This window comes from Zerene cesonia, chromosome 10, assembly GCF_012273895.1.
Source record: "Zerene cesonia ecotype Mississippi chromosome 10, Zerene_cesonia_1.1, whole genome shotgun sequence".
Taxonomy (NCBI): domain Eukaryota; kingdom Metazoa; phylum Arthropoda; class Insecta; order Lepidoptera; family Pieridae; genus Zerene; species Zerene cesonia.
Window position 1 is genome coordinate 232,568 of NC_052111.1, and position 22,737 is coordinate 255,304.

Sequence of the window (22,737 nt, forward strand, 5' to 3'; positions counted from 1 at the left end):
ATCAACGCGCGCCGTCACCGTGACGCACGCTGTGGGTGGCTTGTTATTGTTGATTTTTATTCTATTATTTGTATAAATAATATTCATTTTTATTCTTATTGTTATCGATTACAAGATGGAGTCATCATTTTCGTGTTTACTTATTGTAATCAATTTCATTTGTTGGATGATGATGAAAATTACGATAAAACGTATTGTGGTAGATTTTTATAAAATACAGAAAACAGGTATTTTTTAATTCTTTCCTACAGAATCGAAAGCTTTTGGATTCTTATCCAAAGTCTTCCAAAAAGCAACACACGTAGAAAACTTTTATCATCTTATAATATGCCACGTAACTTTTATATCTATACCATTATATTATTGCTAGCACAGTTTTAAGGCATCATTTTTATTATTTCAATAGTTTTAGTATTTAAATATTCCATAGTATCGTAGTATTCCAGCTTCAATAAGTAATCAAAGGAAATTTCCATGGAATTGAGATGTCACCGACGTAAATAGTAGTCTATGCCACTCTCTAGCCTCCTATCTAAAACCAGACATAAAAATCATATCTAGTTACGACGTGAACTAAAATCAAAGAAACACTTTCACAATAAAAATAAAATGAATTATTATGTGAAAATTATAAATTCTACTGAAACAACACATGAATGAAATTAAAGTAATTTAAAGCGAAACTGATAAATAAACTCTTACCATCGTAATATTAAACCATTTATAATTCAAGATATATTGCGTACCATTTTAACTTTGAGATATTTTCCTACATCTTAATTATCTCATCAAACTAATAAAAACATAATTAGTACGTATCACAAAAAATCGATTCGTTGACAATTAAAACATGTGAACAATTCTTGTAATTGTCTACTATTTTTGTAAAAACATCGCAACGATAGCAAGGAGTGAACACACTGAGCATTATTACGATACAAACTCGCCTCATGACATTCCTAGTTATGCCTTATGGCCGATCCTTAGTGTCTCTAATTGAAAAATTTAAACTTCAGCATTGTAGACATGCCTCTTTTTATATCTCAGTAATAAATGTTTTAAGTGGTTACCTTTGATTTGTTGTTTTTAATATTTATGGTTTAGTGTTGGCTGATGTTTAAAAAGAAATGAAGCCCGAAACACCTTTTTGCACCTTTTGATTATTTATTTTTTTATAAGAGAATAATTCACAAGAAAGTGTATAAGGCAAGTCCTACCAAGCATATTCGAAAAGTTTATAGAAATAAATTGATGGGAGTCTGAATACAATGATTCTGAGTACAAAACTTAATCAGTAGACTAAAAACGTTATAAGAATCAAATAAGAAAATAATGCTATGATCTCCTCACGTATACACAATGTATTATTATATTTATAGGTATTTTTAAAAGCCACTACTTAATAATTCGAAACATCGATACTTTATCAGAGTTTATCAGGATACCGCGTGAAAACAGTTAATTTCAATATAAACTCCGCGAACCGTATTTCAATTTATTAGCGACTTCCTTTAACGGTAATACGAGAACTACCTGCACTAGAGACTAAACTTGCATTTATCTTGAATCAAGATTCGCCGATAATGACTCGTGAGAATTAATTGACAACTAGAATTCACAAATACTTCATTTGCATATTATATTACATGTTCGGTCTAATCAATCCACGATATTCGAACCAAACGCTTTATTAAAGTTAATCGTTTTATTTTCTTGCTTTATGTATTTATAAATCTACATTTAAAGTGAATGTTTGTCCCATGTATTATTCCACGGATCTTAAAAATAAAAATAAATATCTGAGATTTATAGATTTTTGTTTTATAAACCGAAAATTATGTATCTAATACTATGTACCTAATCCTTCTATAAAATAAATTATGCAAATATGAATTAGGTTTGTTATGCTTTATATTGCATGATAAGTTGTTAATGTGTACCATAAGCACAACGGTATTTATATGTTAGAGGTTACTGACATAAGATAATGAAATATGAAATAAAAACCTTCGTTAATATTATGTGTACAGTACATATAACAATAGAAATAAACATTTAACTGTTACAAAGGTTTCGGCTCATAAGGATTAATCAATAGACAATAAAAATAAGATATTCATAATAAACTGCGATAATTTAACACATTCAATAAGTCGGCAATATTTGAATACATTATTTACATTTATCTCATTTTTTTGCTTATCTTTTCTTATAACGTTTAGACGGAACGTTATAAAGGTGCAAATTTTCATGAAAACAATTCTTCACGTAGCGTCACGACCATAGCAATCATAAAACAATTAAGCTTATTTAATAGAATCGACTTGTTGAAAGTTCCATATTTTTCTGTCAATTTGTTAAATTGATTATTTGTCGGTAACGAGTTCTCAGACTGTATTGTGTTTCCAATCAAGTGAAAGAGAACGTGTTTCCTGAAATATTCAAGTTGTACATTACTTACCACATTACAAACACAGGAGTGAACCAAAATTTTATTAATCATTAAATTATTTAATTATTTATACATTATTCTCTAAAGAGAGAGTCAGCCTTAATTACTTCGTAGTAACTATTTAATAATGTGGTGTTACCATCGAAAAAAACCTTCCAATTCAGCTGAGAAAATGTAATATCAAAATGGCTTTAATGTATGAAGCTTACCTACAATACAATATCTACATGTATTCCAACACAATCCATCTCACTTAATTCCCTCCGGCTACGCAATGTTCAATGCCTAACCTCAAATTATGTACATACGAAATTTCTGTAAATAAAACGAGCGCGACTGTAAATCTGATGTATTATTTAGTATCTCAAATCGATAGAAATTAGTAATTCAAGGGTATATTCTCGTTAAATATTAAGTCAAATTAATTCATCTAAATCGTGCGTTCAACTAATTCGTTCATGATTTCGCCATCTTATTATTTCATTTTGTTAGAACAGCGAGATCCTGAACACCATGAAACATATTTATTGAATTAAAAATAATAAAAATTATTTTTATTTTTTAGAAAATATCAGGGTGATTGCCAAATGAAATGCGTGATCTTCATTCTTCAATTGATTGTCTTCACCTTATATGCATTGTTCATATACCTTTCTTATATTATCATCTTATATGATAATAATAATAAATCATTATGTTTTATTTCTACCTATTTAATTAGAATCTCGTTTTTAGTTCGCTTAATAAAATAAGACATTAGCCTTTAAATTTATTCATTTATACTATGACATAGTAAATTATTTACAAAATCAAACTAATTAATGTAGTGTGTGTAAGTGCAGTGCACTTAATACAAAACAACAATTATTTGTCATCAATATGCTTTTTCTAATTCTAATTTCAATCTAATCATGCATAGTACACACCTTTTACAATATTTCCACGAGAAAAATGATTTGTCTCACCCATAACAAGATTAAAAGTCACAATTAAGACGTATAGCTTGATCTAGCTACATAACGTAATGCGACAAGGAGACGTCAATCACCATTAGGGATAAGCGACCCGTGAACAGTAACTAGACATTACAATTTACACGTTTCATACGTCAATAATCGTCCAATACCATGTCCTATATAGCGTTGCGACATTGTGTCAAGTATAATTATGTCAAAGCCGATGCAATAGTCGGCTTTTGCGATTTTAGAGGCAGTCTACGTAGTAAGTAGTCTTTCTACCGTAAGAGACCTGAAAGCAGAGTGTAAAAAAACAAATCTTCACAAACGAGATTCCATGTATCAATACAGTGGAAAGAAGTTGTTCTAAATATAAAAAGTAAATATTATTGTATTCAACGCAACAAAATATATGTAGCTTTTGCTTATAAGTTTCAGTTATAGCACTGTCGCAATTAATTTGTATGGATCATTGACGTATTATAAAGAACATGGCTTACTATCGCCTATTAAAGGGTAGTCAAAAATGTCCAAACGGCGTTGCATAAAACATTCGATGAAATAGACAAGTTATTTCTTGGTAGTAATGTTCAATGTCGATTGTATCTCTCATTAGAACACTGTCTAATACAAAAGTAGGCAAAATTTTGCTTCGGCGAATTTTTGAGCCTGTTTGTGAATCTATTTGTTTATTGTATCCAACGATAAGAATACTTAATTTCATATACAAATCATTGCTCGTTTTAATTAGATTTCATAGAAATATTACAAGATTGACAGATTATCCTAACATCACATGGTTGAAGAGATGTTGAACATCTATCTAATTATTCATATAGTAACCCTATCAAAATTATGTTAAGCACGATAATAAGATATAATAAGTTACAATCTGTTTTGGCTTCAAGGAATTGGGGGGAGGGGGTTGTGTATATAATTTAATTTTGACAAGATACAAGTGAAACTGTACTTAAACATCATCTTCCATCTACCTACATTTAAATTACAAAATAGATTAGTTAAAGATTTTTCCATTGTCGCTACAGAAACAGACATGTAGACCTAAATATAATAATTTCAGTGCAGGGAGGTCATGATCCCAATTACCCACCCCCTGGATCCGCCATTGACTCTAATATAATAGAAAAATTAACTATTTAAAAAATTATCTAATACTACATGCGTGATTGCTTTTGCTATTTGTTAATTAAAACAATATTTAAGTCGTTAACTTTTTAACCAGTCTATTTACGCATAGACTGTATATAAAGTAGCACCAATTTGGCAGTTTCCATATCCTTCTAGGGCAAAGGGGGAACACGAACAACGCAAGTGTGCTTGTTGATTGTCTCAAACAGGAGCGGTGAACTATGCACAGTGCACCGCGGCGCGGGCGGCGAGGCGACGCAACAGGTTTGTGTTTTAAATTCGCGATAAAAAATATCTGCAGCGTCGTGTCATTAGCCGCGCGATGTCCTCCGCCCCGCCTGCATTTATTAATCTTATTCGGAGAAATCGGCGCATCACCCCTCCCGCCTCGTCTTGATATCGCGGACGCTAGTGAGTACCGATTGCTATCGATCTTTTGGATGTCAACAATCTTTGCTGTTTTTGTCGTCTAAACTGTTGCTTGATTAGGTTTTAATTATTGGACTAGGCATCGCATTTATTGGTATAATATAAAATAATAAAACTTTAGTTTTTTTCTCTAAATTCGATAAGTTACTTGTCCTAAATGTATTAAGTATTAACATATAAGAAATCTAGATAAACAATACTGGAAACTGGGAACTTTATATTTCAAGCGAGAGAATAAAGTATAATATTATTTACTCTAGTTCTCTACTAATCTTTTATCCTTGACGTTGTAGGAGACAGGACAAATAATCCAGATAGGACTGACGCCCGCTTAAGCAAACCATAAGCTGAAAATCTTATTGACAATCTGTCTCGTCTTATAATAATAAATATATTCTCAAATATAATTATTCATATTTGTATATATCATATTCATGTTTGCATATATATTCATATACAAACATGAATATGATAAAATCTTTCTCTCTTTAAAAATCTTGATCTTATCGATAAAGTAATCTTATCGATAACACCACAGCCCTACGTACTCGTTCACTCAGCATGCGACATTACCTTGAGTATGTTACCCACATACGCAGGACAGGCAATATAAAAACCAGCACTGACTTCATCGAATTTCACTGTACTTGCCATAAAAAGTATTTTTAATCTGTGATCAAAAATGGAGTTTCGTTTCAGGTTTCGACGGCGTTGATTTTATCTTTAATTGATATCGGGTGCAATTTAAGGTTGATATTCAAATGAAGGCTTCGCAAATTATTCGATCATTGTATAAATACATTCGTTTAGCATTTTACTGGTTTTTATATTTTAACACTGCGTTTATTTAAAAAACATGGAATTGTTGTGTGTCTTGATAATGAATCACATTTTAAATGGTCAATGCCTCATTGATTCAGGATGTAGATTATAGGTATTATAGTTTCGCAGAACCTAGTTTCGTGGTATTAATTTAGTATTAACATGTTTATTTGAATAAAATATATCTACATAGTTATAAATTGTTGCAAATTCTTTTTTAATGTTTTATATAAAACATCGACAGACAGACAGCAAATATCATGTAACTATGTAACTGTTCTTAACAATAAGATAAATATACATAGATATTGAAATGACAGTCTGTATTTTAATTTTGTTTTTCCTAAAGATTGTATTCTACAATTAATTGAAGAGTATTCTTATAATAAGGAATTCCTTTCAAGTGGACTATACGAATCTGTTTAATTCGAAGTCGGTGGTAGGTACAACAGTATATATATTTAATTTTTAATTTTATAGCATTGAAATGCTTTTTATAAATGATAAATTTTGATAGAATAGAAGAAAATTGATCACGAGGCGGGAGTGCCCATATTTTCTTTATCGACGGACTCCACGCAAAGGAGGAGGTTGTCAAATCTACTGTATTTTTTTTTGCTTTACTAAATCAGAATTTTTTATTTTGTGAACCAATTTGGAGGATTTTTTTAACTGCTGCCTTCCGTGTGCACCCATTTAAGTTTGAAACCAATCAAATCGGTTCGATTCCCGATAAAGGCTAAGAAAGTCTGGTAAGAACTATACAGCTATTACCCAGTCTGTAAAACGCTTTATTGATTAAATAACAAGGATAACGATCGGATATATAACGAATGATGGAACCTACCAATACCGACTGTTTTTTATTTACGAACCATATTGCTAGTATAAGAAAAGAACACTCTATCTGCTAAAAACCCCATCAAAATCCATTGGGTAGTTTTAAAGATAAAGCATACATAGGGAATTGAAATGCTTTATAAATGAGAAATTTTGAAGAATAGAAAAAATTTGGAAAAAAATCCTGCCCCGTGATCAAATGTCTAGATATATATTATTTATAGTATTATTTCCGATATTGCCTTGTAGATATATTTTGTTGGCGATAGAATATATTATTTTATTATTGTGTGTCCCCACCGGGAATTGAACCCGGGACTCCTCGGTTCTACGCTCACGCATTAACCACTGTACGAAGGAGGCGGTCATATTTTAAAACAGATTTCTTAGAGCCAAAAATTATTTTCACTTTTTTTCTTTAAAAACCTTCCTTTAAAAAGAATGGCGGTCAACATTTGTGTATTAAAACTGAACAATGAACAACAAATCAGATATAGTTTTTGGGTATATACGCTTAGGGTCTGTCTACTGGCCTTGTAATAGAAAAACTATACAAAATCATGCATGCTGTTTTGGAGATTTTATTGTGAAGGCTTTTATATTTTATTAGCAGTCCGCACTCTATTTGTCCGTGGTACAAACAGCTTTCCTCACTAAATGGGCTATCTAAAACTGAAAAAATTTTTTGAACTTGACCAATAGTTCCTGAGATTAGTGCGTTCAATGAACAAACAAACAAACAAATTCTTCAGCTTTATATGTTAAGAAATTAAATAATTTTTTAACAGATTTTAAAGACAATTTATTCATTATATTATGTAACCTAATGTTTCAAACACTTTACAGAGAGTGTAGTCACAGAGAGACTCGTGTATAATACTCATATCAAATCCAACACTAGATTTTTATATATTACAACTGCACACTGCTCTACCTTCCTCCCTTTCAAATAATAAATGTTATGACACAGTAAATCTTTCGAGAATATAGTAGTATTCACTTAGTGAAACAATTTTTGGGACAATGTACCACTAAAAACCACCTGACAACATCTAAAAAGATAAATATAAAACAAAAACACACTATGAATTTTATAATTAATTTATTCCTTATATTAACTTATGTGAACATGATAATATTTACATAGATGTAACATGAAGTTTGTTACTTGGCAGGTGCAGGGGCCGTTGGAGCGGCAGCCACTCTCTGTTGAGCAGCTGATAGCTGTGGAGTATCCGTCGCCAAAGCCCTCAACTGTTGCTCTGCTGCAGCATTCACCATCTTAGTCACATTTGCCTTCATTTTGTTCTTTTCCACTGCCTTCACTTTACTGCGCACTGGTGCATTGATGCGCTTTGTTACCGCTTTTCCTTTCGCCTTTTTCACTTTAGCTCCATTTGGTAATTTACTTTTAACTTTCATTTTACCTTGAGCCATTTTTATTGTTTAATATACGGTTATTAATTGTTATAAATATAACCTTTGTAAACAAATACCACAACGTGAGCAAAATGTCAAAACAATAAAATTTAAAGCTGTCAATTGTCAAATATGACACTCGTAAGATGCGTTCATAATATTTAAATCATGAAAGAGTTAACGTTTCTATGATGACTTCAGATTACAAAAATGTTTGAGTTAATGCCGAGTTAATATTAGTCATATTATTGCTATTTTTATGCTAGTATGGATTTTATTTTGGGCACTGGTTGTGAAAATATTCTTTGATTTTCCATTGTTTTATTGATAAAATACTTGTATAATCATTAATAATTACTATTCGTTTTTGTATAAGTTTAGATGCAGTCATAGTACTTCTATATGTTTAAATTACAAATATTTTATCAATGTTATGAATTTTAAATATAGATGGATGTAGTTTCAACGTCTGACGTCTCAGCCATACAACTATAATACCCAAGGGTCCCTGTTGTCTAATACTTTTACCATATCCTACCCCCATTTCAAATTAGCTCTCGTAGCTTATTGTAATTGGTTAAGATTTCATAAATAATCTCAATATATATAAATTACGTATCACGTTGTTTGTTCGCGATGGACTCCTAAACTATTCAACCGATTTTAATTAAATTTGCACACCATGTGCAGTTTGATTCAACATAAAAGATAGGACAGTTTATATTATTCCAATTAAAATAAAAGACTACGCGGGCGGAGCCGGGGCGTGCAGATAGTCTTTTAATATGTTATAAGCGACCAACAGTTGTTTAAAGTTGAGACCATGAAAAATTTTTATTTGCACATAAATGCGTTAGAAACCAGGAATTCTATTGAGTGGGACAGTCCAATGATGTCCACTGTTTCTGACAATGGTGCTTTCTTGTATGATATTAATGTATATCACCACATTTTCTTACTTTTCAATTCTTCATTTTTTCATAAAATAAGCCGTCATTTTTCTGTGCTTTAAAAATTACCTAATAAGTGTTCGTCTAATATTGATTTATTCACTTTTATCCTTGTAATTATTATTAAAGGTTATACTATAATTAAAGGGTGAAATAAAACAAAATAATTTACATTTTAAATAATTTTAATCATAATCGACTGTTTGCAGTATATGAATTCGAGTTTCAAGTTAAGAAATATACATAATAATATATAATATCTAAATATATTTTATGTACAGATAAATAGAAAAAGTAGTCGAATATAACTACCAGCTATCGATAGATCCGAGCGGCGAGAGTGCAGGCGGCCGGCGGAAAGCGGTGCGGACGAGGCGCACCTCGCCATAAAATCTTAGAAAAATAGATAAATCGCTCAAAAATGTCAGAATCAGTCGAGAAGAGAGAAGAGTTCGTGGGTATATTAAGAAAGATCAACGATGAACGCTGATTTGACCCATCTCAAGCATACTCAGTGTCAGTAGACAGCGACCGTTCTGCTGGTGACCGTCTACCACCGCCTTCCGCCGTTGCCGGTTCGCCTGCTTGCGCCTGCGCGTATGCCAGACTCTTCTGGTAGCTGAACAGCTGCCGCTCCAAAGAGTAATTCTCCGCTTGTAGAGCAGCGATTTCTCGTCTGTAATTAAATTCACAGTTCAACCATTTAACAAAGTATAAATATAAATAAACAGTTATCGATGATGATTAATTACCTCATTTGATGAGCATGTAAACGACAAAGATCATCATAAACATGATAGGTAGCTTGGAAGAGCAAATAAGTGTCACCCCATTCGATGCGCACTCGCACCTCTCCGCCGGGGTGCAAGAAGGGACATCCAGCGCGAGATACTTCTTCAACCCGCAATGCTGTCTCCATCATAAGACCTTCATCGGCATTCTCTTGAGCGTAATAGTTTTCAAAGGGCGCACCAGGCAATTCACAGGCATCTGGCTCGCCTGGTGCTGATACAGTACGCACTAACCACGCGGACCAGCTCACATAACGAAGATGGTTTCTGGGCACATGGTGAACGTCCCGATACAGCATGTGAAGTCTCACAAGTTCTGAGTGTGTATCACAGCGCATTGCCCACGCTTGCTTATCACGATCGTAACATGTCGCCGCCCTGCCACCTACTGGAACGGCTAACTCAGCCAGCGCTCTTGCCCATACAAGTTCAACAGTCAATCTTACACCTTTATGAAGGAGACGAGAAGGTGGACGAGGTATCCAAGGCGGAGTACGGCCTTCTGCATCACATAAGCATTCAAGTGGTCCAGAGTGTATCCGTCTATCACCTTCACCAAGAGCGAGAGCGTACCGCACTCTGCATAATTGTCCTTCTCCTGATAATCGCACCAACCGCAGAGTCAATGGTTCCTTCCCACTACCACCGCTTGCTGATACAGACCAGTCGAAACCGGCGAATGCAAAAGGAGGAGTATCGAGTCTAGGAGCACGTAGTTCACATGAGTATAGAGTTCTTACACGTGACATACTCAACTCGAGTTGGAACTCGCCTCGTGCATCTGCAAACTTTGCGTTGAGTTCGGCGAGAGAGACGCATCGTCCGCGTCCTTGAGCCGCACATCCTGCGTTAAAGCGGACTTGCTTCCCAGAAAAACCTTCATTAGCAGTGAAGTGATCGCGACTTAGTAGAGTGAAAGTAAAGTCGACGTACACTCGCATACCTTCGCAAACACCTCGCCATACCAAATAGACACCTGTAAATAAACTATATTTTAAAAGAGTTTACTTACATATGATTTATTCCACTAATGTTTCGCTCATACATGTTAAAATTTACTGCTTTATATTCTTTATATTGAACAGTCTGGTTAGATGGTCCAACTGTCTATTACCAGTGGCACTGACACTCATCAGTGTCACTCAACAGTAAGCGCTTGCAAACATACCTAGCGCTGTGTCTGTGCGACTGAACGCCACGGCCCATCGTTGGTGCGCGCAGCTGAAGTCCTTCGACGTGACGTCACGGTCGGGCTCCCTCGTGGCGGACCGGGTGACGACGAAAGTGAACACGTGTGTATCGGCGCGGTCTTTGAGCCGCGTCGCGCGGTACAGCAACGCCATGCGCCCGCGCACCGCTCGCCCGCCCCGCCTTCGTCTGGTTGGGTAAGGAAATTAGAAATATGTAGATATCATTTCATTTTCCTCTGTTATATTGGTATTATGCATTTTGCGAACCAGAGTGGCGTGCATAACCATGAACGAATACTACAAACCATCTAATATCAAGTTTTCAGTTTATTCAAAAAATAGTACATTACTTTATTACCACGAGATTGTGGGACAATTGTAGTAGTCGTGAGAAATGTCACACGTGTTATCTATATCGCAATCGCATTGTATTATTTATCATTATATCATTAACTATATTGCTAATTTCAAGGACCAACGTTTATCAAACGTAATTACACGTTTATACGTACACATGGACAACACTTCTTTAATAATACTTGTATGAGCCAATTGTAATAGTCAGAACACTAAACCGCCTTCAGAACAGAAATTGTCGGAACTAAACTTTATATGGGACCACATGGCAGGCATCAGTTTTCAAATAAAAAAAAATCATAAACCCGTTTCACCTAATGAAAAATTATGAGAAAAAAAGTAAAGTCGAATTGGTCCTCCTTTATTTGAAGTCGGTTGAAAATATGTGACAAAAGTGTAGAACATCTATCAGCATAATCAAAAACTCAAACTATATACATATATATACCTATATATTACAACTGCCCACAACCCCAAACTATATACATATATACCTATATATTACAAGGATTTTTATTCGAAACCATTTGTCCTCCCTGAACACGTCACGTATATCATAACCGTCGGTTGCGGAACAAAAACCATGGCTCAATTTCCTCAATACCATCCTGTTTCGCATTTTTATTTCGCACAAAGGCTTTCGGAAAACATAAATTTTTCAGAAACCATCAATTATCCACAGGAAAGGCCCCATAGAGACATTTTATGAGAACATTTTTGCTGAATAACCATTTTGAAAACCATGAATAGAGTTTATTCCATTGTTGGATGTAAGATAATTTTTTTATTGGACGATCATAATGAAATTTTTAATACAAGTGCTGCTACACATAATACGGCATACGATTGAGGCTGTCAGAAGAACGATGAATAATATATGGCTGTGAAGTGCACTTCCAAAGAATATCCATAAAGAAATCGATAATAAACATAGAAGAGTAAATAATTAACTTATTTCTTGAGCATTTACTGTAATGTTAAACTGAAATCATCCAGTTGGTTCATTTGCAATGCATTCTGAAGTCCAAACATTCACGGCTTCAATGAATCATAACTTAGTAAACATTCTAACTGCTAAAGCATTGAATAGAGATCAATATTCGTAGATTGATTTCCAGATTTCCAGGAACTATTTATATTAAATGAACTAAATGTATGAATTTGAACGTAAAACTTAAGTGTTCTTTTTCAGCCAACTTCAAAAAAAGATCCTGCTTTTTTTTAACTCGGTTTTTGTGTTTCTTAGCTCGGATCTATCCACTGGATTAACCGATTGAGATGATTCTCTTTGCTTTGAAAGCTGGTGTCTTCCGTGTGGTTCCGTTTAAATTTGGGATAGTGATCCTCTTCAGCATTGTTATGTTAAAATTAAGATGAAGGCCTCATTTAGTTCAGTAATTAATTTTAGACTGCACAAATGATTCATAATTTCGCAACGTATTAAATTTATATTCAAAAACACGTGAAGCAGCAATTATCTTTGCGAACATTTATGGCGCCATGAAAAATATTCCACTACTGTATATACATAAAGTTATTACCCGTAACAAATATGTTGACATTTAATTTTACATGGCAACATTATCGAAGTGACGGAGGGTAGCATTTTACGAACGAACCTGATTTTATGTGACATAAAATGATAGTAACTCTGGATAAGCATCCCTTACGCCCGAATAAAGGGAATCTACACGAACATCTTAATTCAATAACTTTGAGTATAAAAACCGCATTTGAATTTACGGCTTTCGCAACATTATCCAAGATCATAAAGGAAAGCCTTAATATCTTTTAAAGATGCTTAGGTATCACAGAAGCAATATGAGACGAATACCAACGCCAATGTATGTTACCTATGTGTATGTAATTGATCTCGGCCTAATTCAGGCCTCTTTTTTTTTGTTATTTTTCTTTGTATCAAGGTACGGTCATAGCCTGAAATTTTGAAGGAGATTACTAATAATAAAATATGTTGCGTCGATAAATAAGTCTTTATGCACAAAACTAGACAGAGTTTTTCTAAATTCAGGTTAGCTTGTATCGCGACTATGGGCAGAAAATTGATTTTTTTACTATGTAACGTTTTAGAACAATTTGCAATTTGATCTCGTCTGTTAAACATATAAAATAAAGTCAAGTTACAATATACAAATTTAAACTTGTTTATATTAAATAATATGTACACTCTCAGTACATTTGAATATAATCTATATTTAATTTTGTTAATAAGATCTTGATGACACTGTACAAGTATAAACAATGGCAGAGTATCGAACACAGTACAAACATATTCGAGTTTGTGTACATTATAATTTAACTTCGAGTATTGTTACATAAACTCATGCAAGTATACCCGTCGCGTAGCAACCGAATTAGTCCAACGTTTAGACCTCTTGGTTAATATTTGATCGAATAAATCATTCCTTGTCGTGTTCAATTAAGTCGGTTCATTGCTAAATGAAGACTAATAATCTTCATCTTTATTAGTTTTAGTTTCGTAAAAGATAAGTTTAAATTAACCGTTTGATAAATGAGATTGTTATCTCAAATCGAATATATTACATTTTGTTATGCCATCTGCTGGTGAAAACCACCGCCTATGAACATTAGCAGTGGCCTCTGCAAATTTTAAAATTTTAAAGAAAAATGGGATAAGGAAAGGACAGATGACAAAAACAAATGGCCTGTGAAGGGTGAGGAAAAGGATATATATGGGCCTCCAGCTCCCCCACTCGCCGGAGGAAACGTAGTAACATTTTCATGATATTATTTCAAGTAGGGCTTCTATGGAGGTTTCATAGCTTCCCGGTGCGTGCGGCTAAATTTGTGACAATGCGTGCTCAATACCCACATTAAACTTTTCTGTGTATTATTCATTTATCTACAAATTTAAAATGTGTTAAAAATCAAAATCAAACGTGTCATATCATTCTCAATATTGTCTATATCGTACTATGATTTAGCACTTTATTAAGGGGACTAAACGAACTGAAAGCTTAAATTTAATTTTTAGTTTTATAGCATTGAAATGCTTTATAAATGAGAAATTTTGAAAGAATAGAAAAAATTTGATCACGAGGCAGGATACGAACCTGCGTATCTTGCCTAACCGTAGCAACGCCTAGCCTCTCGGCCACCCGTGATCCTGCCACAGTAATCGAATTTCTTCTACTCTTTCGGTTTCATGTGCCTAAGGGACACCCCACGCCATCTATTGAGATGATTAAGAACCATCACAACCAATACGAAACATTATTTCAATGATTACAATATTGTATCGATGGAACGCGGCCTTTGTTAAATTTATTTATCACCCTTAGAACAATATAATTAAATGAAATGTTTTTATTGCGTTTAGTTCTTGCGTCCTGAGGAGTTTTTTTTTATTTTAAATTCGAACAAATCGCGAAATCTCACCGTGACGTTGTACGCTGTAACGCCTAGACCAATTGAAGTCTACTGTGGAAATTGGAGATGTAAGCCCGGATCGTGATTTGTGAGTCGTTGTATGGAACTAGACAGCGTCGCTACAACTTGGCGTTGGTTGCGGGCTGCAATCGGTTTTCCAACTATATGAGAATTGACTTTTGCTTTTATTTTTAAAATGTAATGTTAGAGGTAGATAAACGAAATTGGATCACAATATATGTACAAACATATTTAATAACTAACGATAGATTATATCTTAATTTATGGTAACATGTGTTAGATATATTGGCATTACAATAAGATACGATAAGAGCAACGTATGTATCATGAAGATACCTGTAGGGAGCTCTCTTAAATATGGACGAGACTACGACCCTATGCGTATTAATATGTAGCGATATATAGTGTACAGATTCGAGAAGCTGAAAATTGCTCTGTGATGACATTTCAAATTGCAACATTTATAATACACGATTGTACCTGTACAACTCATTTGACTCGGATGCAATATCCAACTACGGCCCCTTTATTTTCTCTTACAATAAAATAAAACGAAACGAAACTACATTAATATGTCGTACAAATAAAAGCTTTATATGTACAAGTGATTAGTTTATATCACTTAGTAATAAAACCGTTTACACGTTTGCAAAATTAGATTTCGTGGAAATTCAACGAACATAAATTGAAATGATAATTTATTCGAAGCATTAAAATGTCCGCTCGCTCATAATAAAAAATATTAAGTGAAGTGGAAGAAACGCGCTAGCACTCGCTAAAGTATTTCATCCGAACGATTTGCTCACAAAGATTTTCATTGGAAAAATAATTCTAATTAAAATTAATTGGTAGCGGAAATCGTTAGCGAAATTATTTACACTAGTGTTACTGCGTACTCATTTAGGATAATTACAAGATTCGCAAAAATAATATGCGAGCTGCGAGCAATATAAATCACTGCGGAGTTTAATTTAATTTATAACTCCCTAAAGATTTCTGGAATTTAGATTAAAAACAATTCAATGTTTGTCTAGAATAAAGAATTGTTATAGCACATTACTCCCTTTTTATCAAAGAAATTGGTCGTTGGCTATTTAATGGGAAACCTTAATATATTTTACACAAATCTGCCATAATTAATAATACGCGATTTATTCATTACATTTACAGCGAGCGTGGTCTCCCCGTGACATGTAAAGTGTTCGAAACGTCGGGTTAATAATATATTGAATAAATCGCCTTTAAAATACGTTAAAAAGTCTTTAATTTCTATTAATTATTCTATCTAATATGATAAATATAAGATTTAACTTTTTACGTCATAACGGGGCGATTTTTTCATATTTTTTTGAGTTTGGAGGTAGTTACGAGGCTAGTAAGTTACATAGGTTACTTTGACTACGCGAACGAAGTCGCGAGCGGAATACCAGTTGGCAATAATAATAAACACTTTATTGCAAACACGATAGAAATCATTTCAGAGTGATAGAAATATCGTATCGCTTAAATGCGATATCTTGTAACCAAATTGATAATAAAGGAAAAGCATAGACTATAATATGGAGAAGCAATAAGCAACCACAAACAATGCTTGGAGTTTTTCGAGTGAAAATTTGTAACGCATACTAATCGGGCTTCTGTTTAACCTCTTAGCACAAGACAAATATTTCAAAGTAAAAAGTAGTTGAAAGTGTTTTAATCTATATTTAAATATTTATTTGGCACATAATTGGATCACCAATAATTGGTTATTTATTTATTACACATTTAATATAGGTAGTTAAAACAGAAACGAGCACAAGAAATTTATTTACCAAGAACATCGCTTGCGTTTAGAACTATTTGAACAAAACGTGACCTTCTTAAAAGCGTTAATTCGGTTTGTAATTTAGTAACTGGCAAGTATGTACACAGCTTTTTGTGAGACAACGAGCGTCTAAATCACCTCCACCCTCCGTAACCAACAGACCGAGATACCCACGGCCATTTCCTAAATTTGTATAAATTTCATGTATATTTTGTCAACTCCTGCTATTCTCTACAGCGGGAGCTCCTACGGTATTCAAATTGCTTTGTTGCGTGAATTTGAAAATTTCAAGACGAATCCTATGAAAAGAGATAAAGAAAATGTTACCGACTTGTATTGGGGTAACACGAAAATTAATTAATTTATGATACAACGTTGTTTATGAGGCGTCCATCAAGAAATATTAAGCGTTCTTACTGTATACATTGTAATAATTTAGTTCGGCAAGGATTTCTTAAACAGATTTAATGTGGAGAAAATAATTTTGTTTTCTCATCGTATTTAAATAATATTTAAATTTGATTAATGGCCAAACAAGAATGTCTTATAACTAAGACACATTTAAACGTTGAAGAGAAATGTCAACTGACACTGCCAGACAAAAAGTAATATTGGATAATATTAGAAATAAGTAGAAAAAAAGGTAAAGACAAAGAAAACTTCAAAAACCCTTTGGCCGGTTTTCCCACGATTTTTCATCTCCGTTAGAAAAATAAGGTTGAGATAAAATAAATTCTTACGAACCCGTGGTGTAATGAACCATTCAAATCGAAAACTGATTTAACGGTATGAAAGCTTTTCTCAAACAAACAATTTGCGATTGAGGAAATAGTTGAGACTCGCAATATTTTTCTCGAGACGAACGTGTCTCTTAAATGACGAGCATTTTGGTAATGGCGATGCTAATGTGAATCGTTTAAATAAATCTCTTTATTTTATATCAAATGCAAGTTTGTTAAGGCTTCTAAAATTATCTTTGGTTTATACACAGTTAAACTTCACAAACACCATATCTATGTCCCTCTAGAAATTATCTGTGCCCGCCTAATCTATTAGAGGTACTTAGTGTTCATACTATATTTACAATAACAACATATTTAATGGATCTATTTTTTTGAAATAGTTATACTCAACAGTGGATTGTTTCACAATCATAACTCTATATAACCAATCAATAGTAATTCATTTTTTGCCCGTGATATCTCGAAAATATTTGAAACGAATTTTTCAGGATGAGATAATCTATATTGTACTCACCAAGATATAAATTCCTACAGGAATAAGTAAATTGTAACCATTAAGATTACATGATAAATGCATAATTGTTCACTAAACTCGTTAAAGAATAGTTCTCTAAAAGAATAGCATCATAATAAACGAAAAATTATTGAATAAAAGTTTATAACAGCTCCCAGGTGTGGCACACTTGCGTTTGACAGGTTAATCCAAGCTATAGATCTAGTATTGATCGGTGCAGGACAATAGACAAAGCACGCGGACTACCGACCGCAGATAATTAATAACGAACCATAAACACGCGCAAAACGAACAGAATATATTCCTGGATCGTTCTACGATAATGATCCACATTTTGTACTCTGCGTGCGTACACCAGTCATAAGTACCTACTTCCCCCAAAGATTTAACGATGGTGGTTGAACGAATGCCCACTAATCGTCCTATTGTTATATAGCGTGATTCCCTGTTTTTACTTTTTAAATTTCCGACAATATTTATAAATGAATGTTTAATGTCCCAGATTTATAACGCTCTTATCAACCGTTTCCAACACAGTTTAACGTTCCGTAAAAATACTGTTTTGAAAAGCGATTTATTTTATTTTTACATAGTGAAACACGCCTGGTGTGCATGATATCGAGTGACATGCTTTATGAAGTGTATTTAAATGTTTTATAATAATTATGAAACATTTCAATGCTTATTGAAATGTGGACTGCTAAACACTCTTCATGTGGTGATATATAAGAGATCAATAATGTTATATGTTACGTTATTTTGTTTGTAACATTAATAACAACTTTAAAATAAAGTGCATCTTAAAAAAGAACTCTTTCGTAATATAATTTCTGAAATCATAAAACTTAAAGACTAATTTTTATTACTATTGTTTAAATAATGTCTAAAATTATACACTTTAGGCTTAACAAGCATTTGTTATAAACTAGCTTTAAGATATTCAAACTTTAAACTTGTGAATGTTCAAAGTCTATAATTGCTATGAACTCGTTGCCCTAGGGTTATATCAAGATTCGGGCCTAGAAGATTTTATTGCGGTGTTCGGTGGCCCTTCAATGGTTCACTTTTCATCCGTTACCAATTGAAACATATGAATATGTATCGTTCCGTATACAAGGGAATGTGTTTGGCATTTCCTTGTATTGTTCTCGAACCCCTATGTTCACGAAACAGTCATTTTACTGATATATTCTTTGTAGGAACTTTGCATTGTTGTGAGATATTTAAACGAATAACATTAAATAGGACTCACGAACAGCGCCATTCTGAAAGTATACAAAACAGACTACCTATGTTTTGACAGAAATGTTTTGACGGTGGTAAAAATAAATTCTGAACACGGCAACAATCAAGAAAACTGCGGAAGTCAGATCGTTTAGAAAGTTCTTCAAACGAATTTATTCAACCGTTGTTTTGTGTTCCAGCCTTCTAATTAGTTTGAAAAGTGAATCAAAACAAACGAAATTGAAAACGCTAAAGAAGGTCGAACAATATAAGAGTCAATCTTATACCGGCGAGTGTAATTTTTGAAATTGTCTTTTTTCGAGTACAAAGGATATCTATCGTCTTAACACATCAACTACTATTATTAATGTGATAATGACTATCTGTCTACCTTCTTCACGCCTAAACTACATGAACCGATTTAGATGAAATTTGGATATAGAATAATTATTCCCACGAACGGAAACTATGCGGAGAAAACCCCGGATTATCTATTTTTTTTCCTCAGACTACGCTAACAAAGCTGCGGGCGGAAAGCTATTATAATACATTTACAGAAGGAATAAGCCAATACAAAAGTAACCTATCCTTAAATTACCCACCTAAGTATCTCTTATTGTTACTGCAACAAATCCCTTTTACTTCCCCTCATCTCACATTTCACGACAATTGATATCAGAAACCACTCAAATTAATATAATACACCTTTATACGGCACAATCCAGCTTCATCTTAAATCACCACATTTCATTTCAGCCATCACAGATATCAAAGTCAGAACACGCTATAAAGGCGAGCACCTACATAAAAATAATCCCCAGATTATATAATTCAATGTGCACTCAGGCTTACGTCAAGATTAAGGACACGCGATGTGAATCCACCTATCTATATTGTATACGTTTACTGCCATACTCGAGCCTAAAATTTCAGGTAAATTGAATATGGTAGAATTATGGAGGAATAGTCACGTTTTCATCCCACGTTCGTTATTTTCGAGAGATTCTTGACATGTGTAAATCAATTTGCGAGTCGGTAATCCACACGAACATGCATTATTGTAAGTCTTTAATTTTCAAATGAATACTCGCGAAATTTTCATTCGACTGTTTAAATGCAAATAACGCAAAAGGCTTGTTTAATTTTATTTCGCGTATTAATATTTGCCAAATAATATTTCGCTCCATATTTTGTAATCAAAATAATCCGATAAAGCGCTTATTTAAATATTCGGGAATGTTAAAAGAATGAAAGAAATAAATGTTATTTTGAAAACATAATGAATTAATCCTTTTGTATTTTGTATTTTCTTGTGTTTGATTTTACGCGAGTATTATACATTTAGAAACTTTTTAACGGATTTTAAAAGCGATTTATTCATTATATTATTAACTAAAGCTGTTAAGTGTTAGAAACGTCGGTTTAATAATATAATGAATAAATCGCGTTTAAAATCCATTAAAAAGTTATAAATTTCTAAATAATTTTGTTTTTATTTACAACTCCGACAAATATTTCTACCTACAATAGTCTGTTACAGTTTTACATTTATTATTTTTACATTACCGTAGTACTTTTCAGACTATTGTTAACCATTTTAATTATTTGAAAACTAAATTGATTCTACTATCTCTATCTATCCGTAATCTAAGGAGACTATCCAAAAGTTTAGGAAATAGAGTTATTTGTAGCATGCGTATAGGCTAAAAGACTTATTATCTTATATGCCTATTTACGCCTTACGAGTAGGTAATAAGTTTAATAACATATTTCCTAGACCCTACCCAAACCTTAAAATCTCTGGTCGAATTCAAATCGTTCAAAGAATATTGAATAAATATTAAGAAAAACATTGACACATAATCGGGTAATTGTACGAATTTTCCGTTTGAATGTACCTATTTCTTTATCGATGTTAACAGGAAAATGGGCCTTGTATGGATTCGCAATAGCAGTTAGTGGCCAATCTAATATTGGAGTTTTTGGCCATAAAGGAATTCCAATAAAGATTAATGGTTACTGCCTGAAGGTATGGTGGTTTTTATCTACACATCTATGTAATGGTATTTGGCTTCGTATTCCGTTTTCCCACAGCTGTTTTAAATTATTCTATATTTTGATACAAAATCCTTACATTTTTATGCTAATGCAAAATCATTTATGTAAAATTATCACCATTTGTTTTAGTGAATTTGGAAGTTTAAAACTTCTACTACAAAAAGAAAGCAATCTAATTAATATTCAAGTTCAAAAACTAAGGCAACTTAAAAATCTAGATTAGATGCCTTTAACTAAAAGTACATTGAGTCATGTATAGACAACACTCCACCAAGTCCATACATTGAATTAAGATATATATTATATATCTACTGTATTAAACACAAAATTAGTAACATCAATATGTATTTATAAACAGCCTTTGAACAGGTGGGAAAGCTCGTTGGTAAGGGCTTATAAAGGGTTTGATGTTATAAATAGGTAGGTACGACACCTAGTTACATCCCTCGGTCGATCTGAGTGCCTAGAGGATTATAATTTTATCACCGAGCGAGAGGCGAAGCCCGAAATATTCCGTAAAAACTTTTACGCCCATTTTTTATAGTGGAGTACCGTAATAACTGAAACCACAAAACTCCCTAATGCACCGTGACTCTTCACAATGTTCTTTCACCAATATTTATTAGGGTAATGATGCCGTATTATACGATATATGATTCCAGAATAAGGGCAGGGACAAAACGTATATGAATTATAAACCAAAGCCAGTAGGGGAGTTGGATGTAGCGGACTTTAAATAGCATTTCATCTATGGTAATAAAGAGGTTTTGTTTGAACACGCTAATATAGGAACTATTAGTTTGAATGTCAATTTTTTTTTGTTGAATGGTCCATTTACTGTTGAAGGCAATAAATATCACATTTACGACGTGGGTGCACAGCTACTCAAGTAACACACAGCACGAGTTCGATTGTAATTGCATGTTTCCCCTCTCTAAAACACATAATTAAGTATCGTTTGTTTAAATGGATTCAATTTTTAGAGCAAACGTTTATATGATTTTTTTATGGAATAGTCATCAACCGCTGGTGTTTCCCCTGATGGTGAGTGATCACCACCACCCATCAACATTTGCCAAGGATACAGACCTCCCGCTCATCGTACGAAACACAGTAGCATCGCATGATACTATTTCACATTTCATTGTTTGTTTGTTTTTTTATGATTTTACACATTTGTGACAAAAACTTTCTTCATTTCATATTCAAAACTGAATCCAGCCCTACGTTTCTTTCATCACGGCTCAGAAACAGGGGTAAAACTGCTTACTCATGAAACCGTAACTCAACGTCATACATCACATTAAAACCACGTTCATATAAGCCGAAAAGTTTATACCAACCCAATTCCTGTCGCGTGCTATACAAAGTTTTCATAACAGCATATCAAGTAAGTAATATCGCGATAAGTAATCTTGTGGCTAGCTAATGCAGTGAAATTTGTTTGAAATTATAACCGTTATATCAAAGTTACGTGTAAAGTAATAATATTCATTGGAAAAGGCAAGAAATAAATAATGTGATCGTAAGTCAAATGAAGGATCGATATATATTTTAATGATAAATATTTGAATAGCATATTTCCCAACTGAAAAACTAAACATTTT

General features: G+C 33.2%; 2 protein-coding genes across 3 annotated transcripts in view; both read right to left on the reverse strand.

Moving 5' to 3' along the window:
- Nucleotides 1–7,733: 7,733 nt before the first annotated feature.
- LOC119829508 lies at nucleotides 7,734–8,182 on the reverse strand. Its single transcript, XM_038352051.1, has one exon. The coding sequence runs from the start codon at nucleotides 8,083–8,085 to the stop codon at nucleotides 7,813–7,815; it is 273 nt and encodes a 90-aa protein (XP_038207979.1). The 5' UTR covers nucleotides 8,086–8,182; the 3' UTR covers nucleotides 7,734–7,812.
- Nucleotides 8,183–9,184: 1,002 nt separating this feature from the next.
- LOC119829669 overlaps nucleotides 9,185–22,737 on the reverse strand; it is a 35,428-nt gene continuing 21,875 nt past the window's right edge. For both annotated transcript variants that reach the window (XM_038352288.1, XM_038352287.1), the window contains exons 2-4: nucleotides 10,977–11,185; nucleotides 9,770–10,784; nucleotides 9,185–9,693 (exon numbers count right to left, since the gene is read on the reverse strand). In XM_038352288.1, coding sequence (XP_038208216.1) covers nucleotides 9,519–9,693; nucleotides 9,770–10,784; nucleotides 10,977–11,151 — 1,365 coding nt within the window. In that variant the 5' untranslated portion in view covers nucleotides 11,152–11,185 and the 3' untranslated portion in view covers nucleotides 9,185–9,518. The remainder of the gene's footprint in view (nucleotides 9,694–9,769; nucleotides 10,785–10,976; nucleotides 11,186–22,737) is intronic.

Bases quoted from the DNA above. Each gene is read 5' to 3' on its own strand.
- LOC119829508 (XM_038352051.1), bottom strand. From the start codon at position 8,085: ATGGCTCAAGGTAAAATGAAAGTTAAAAGTAAATTACCAAATGGAGCT.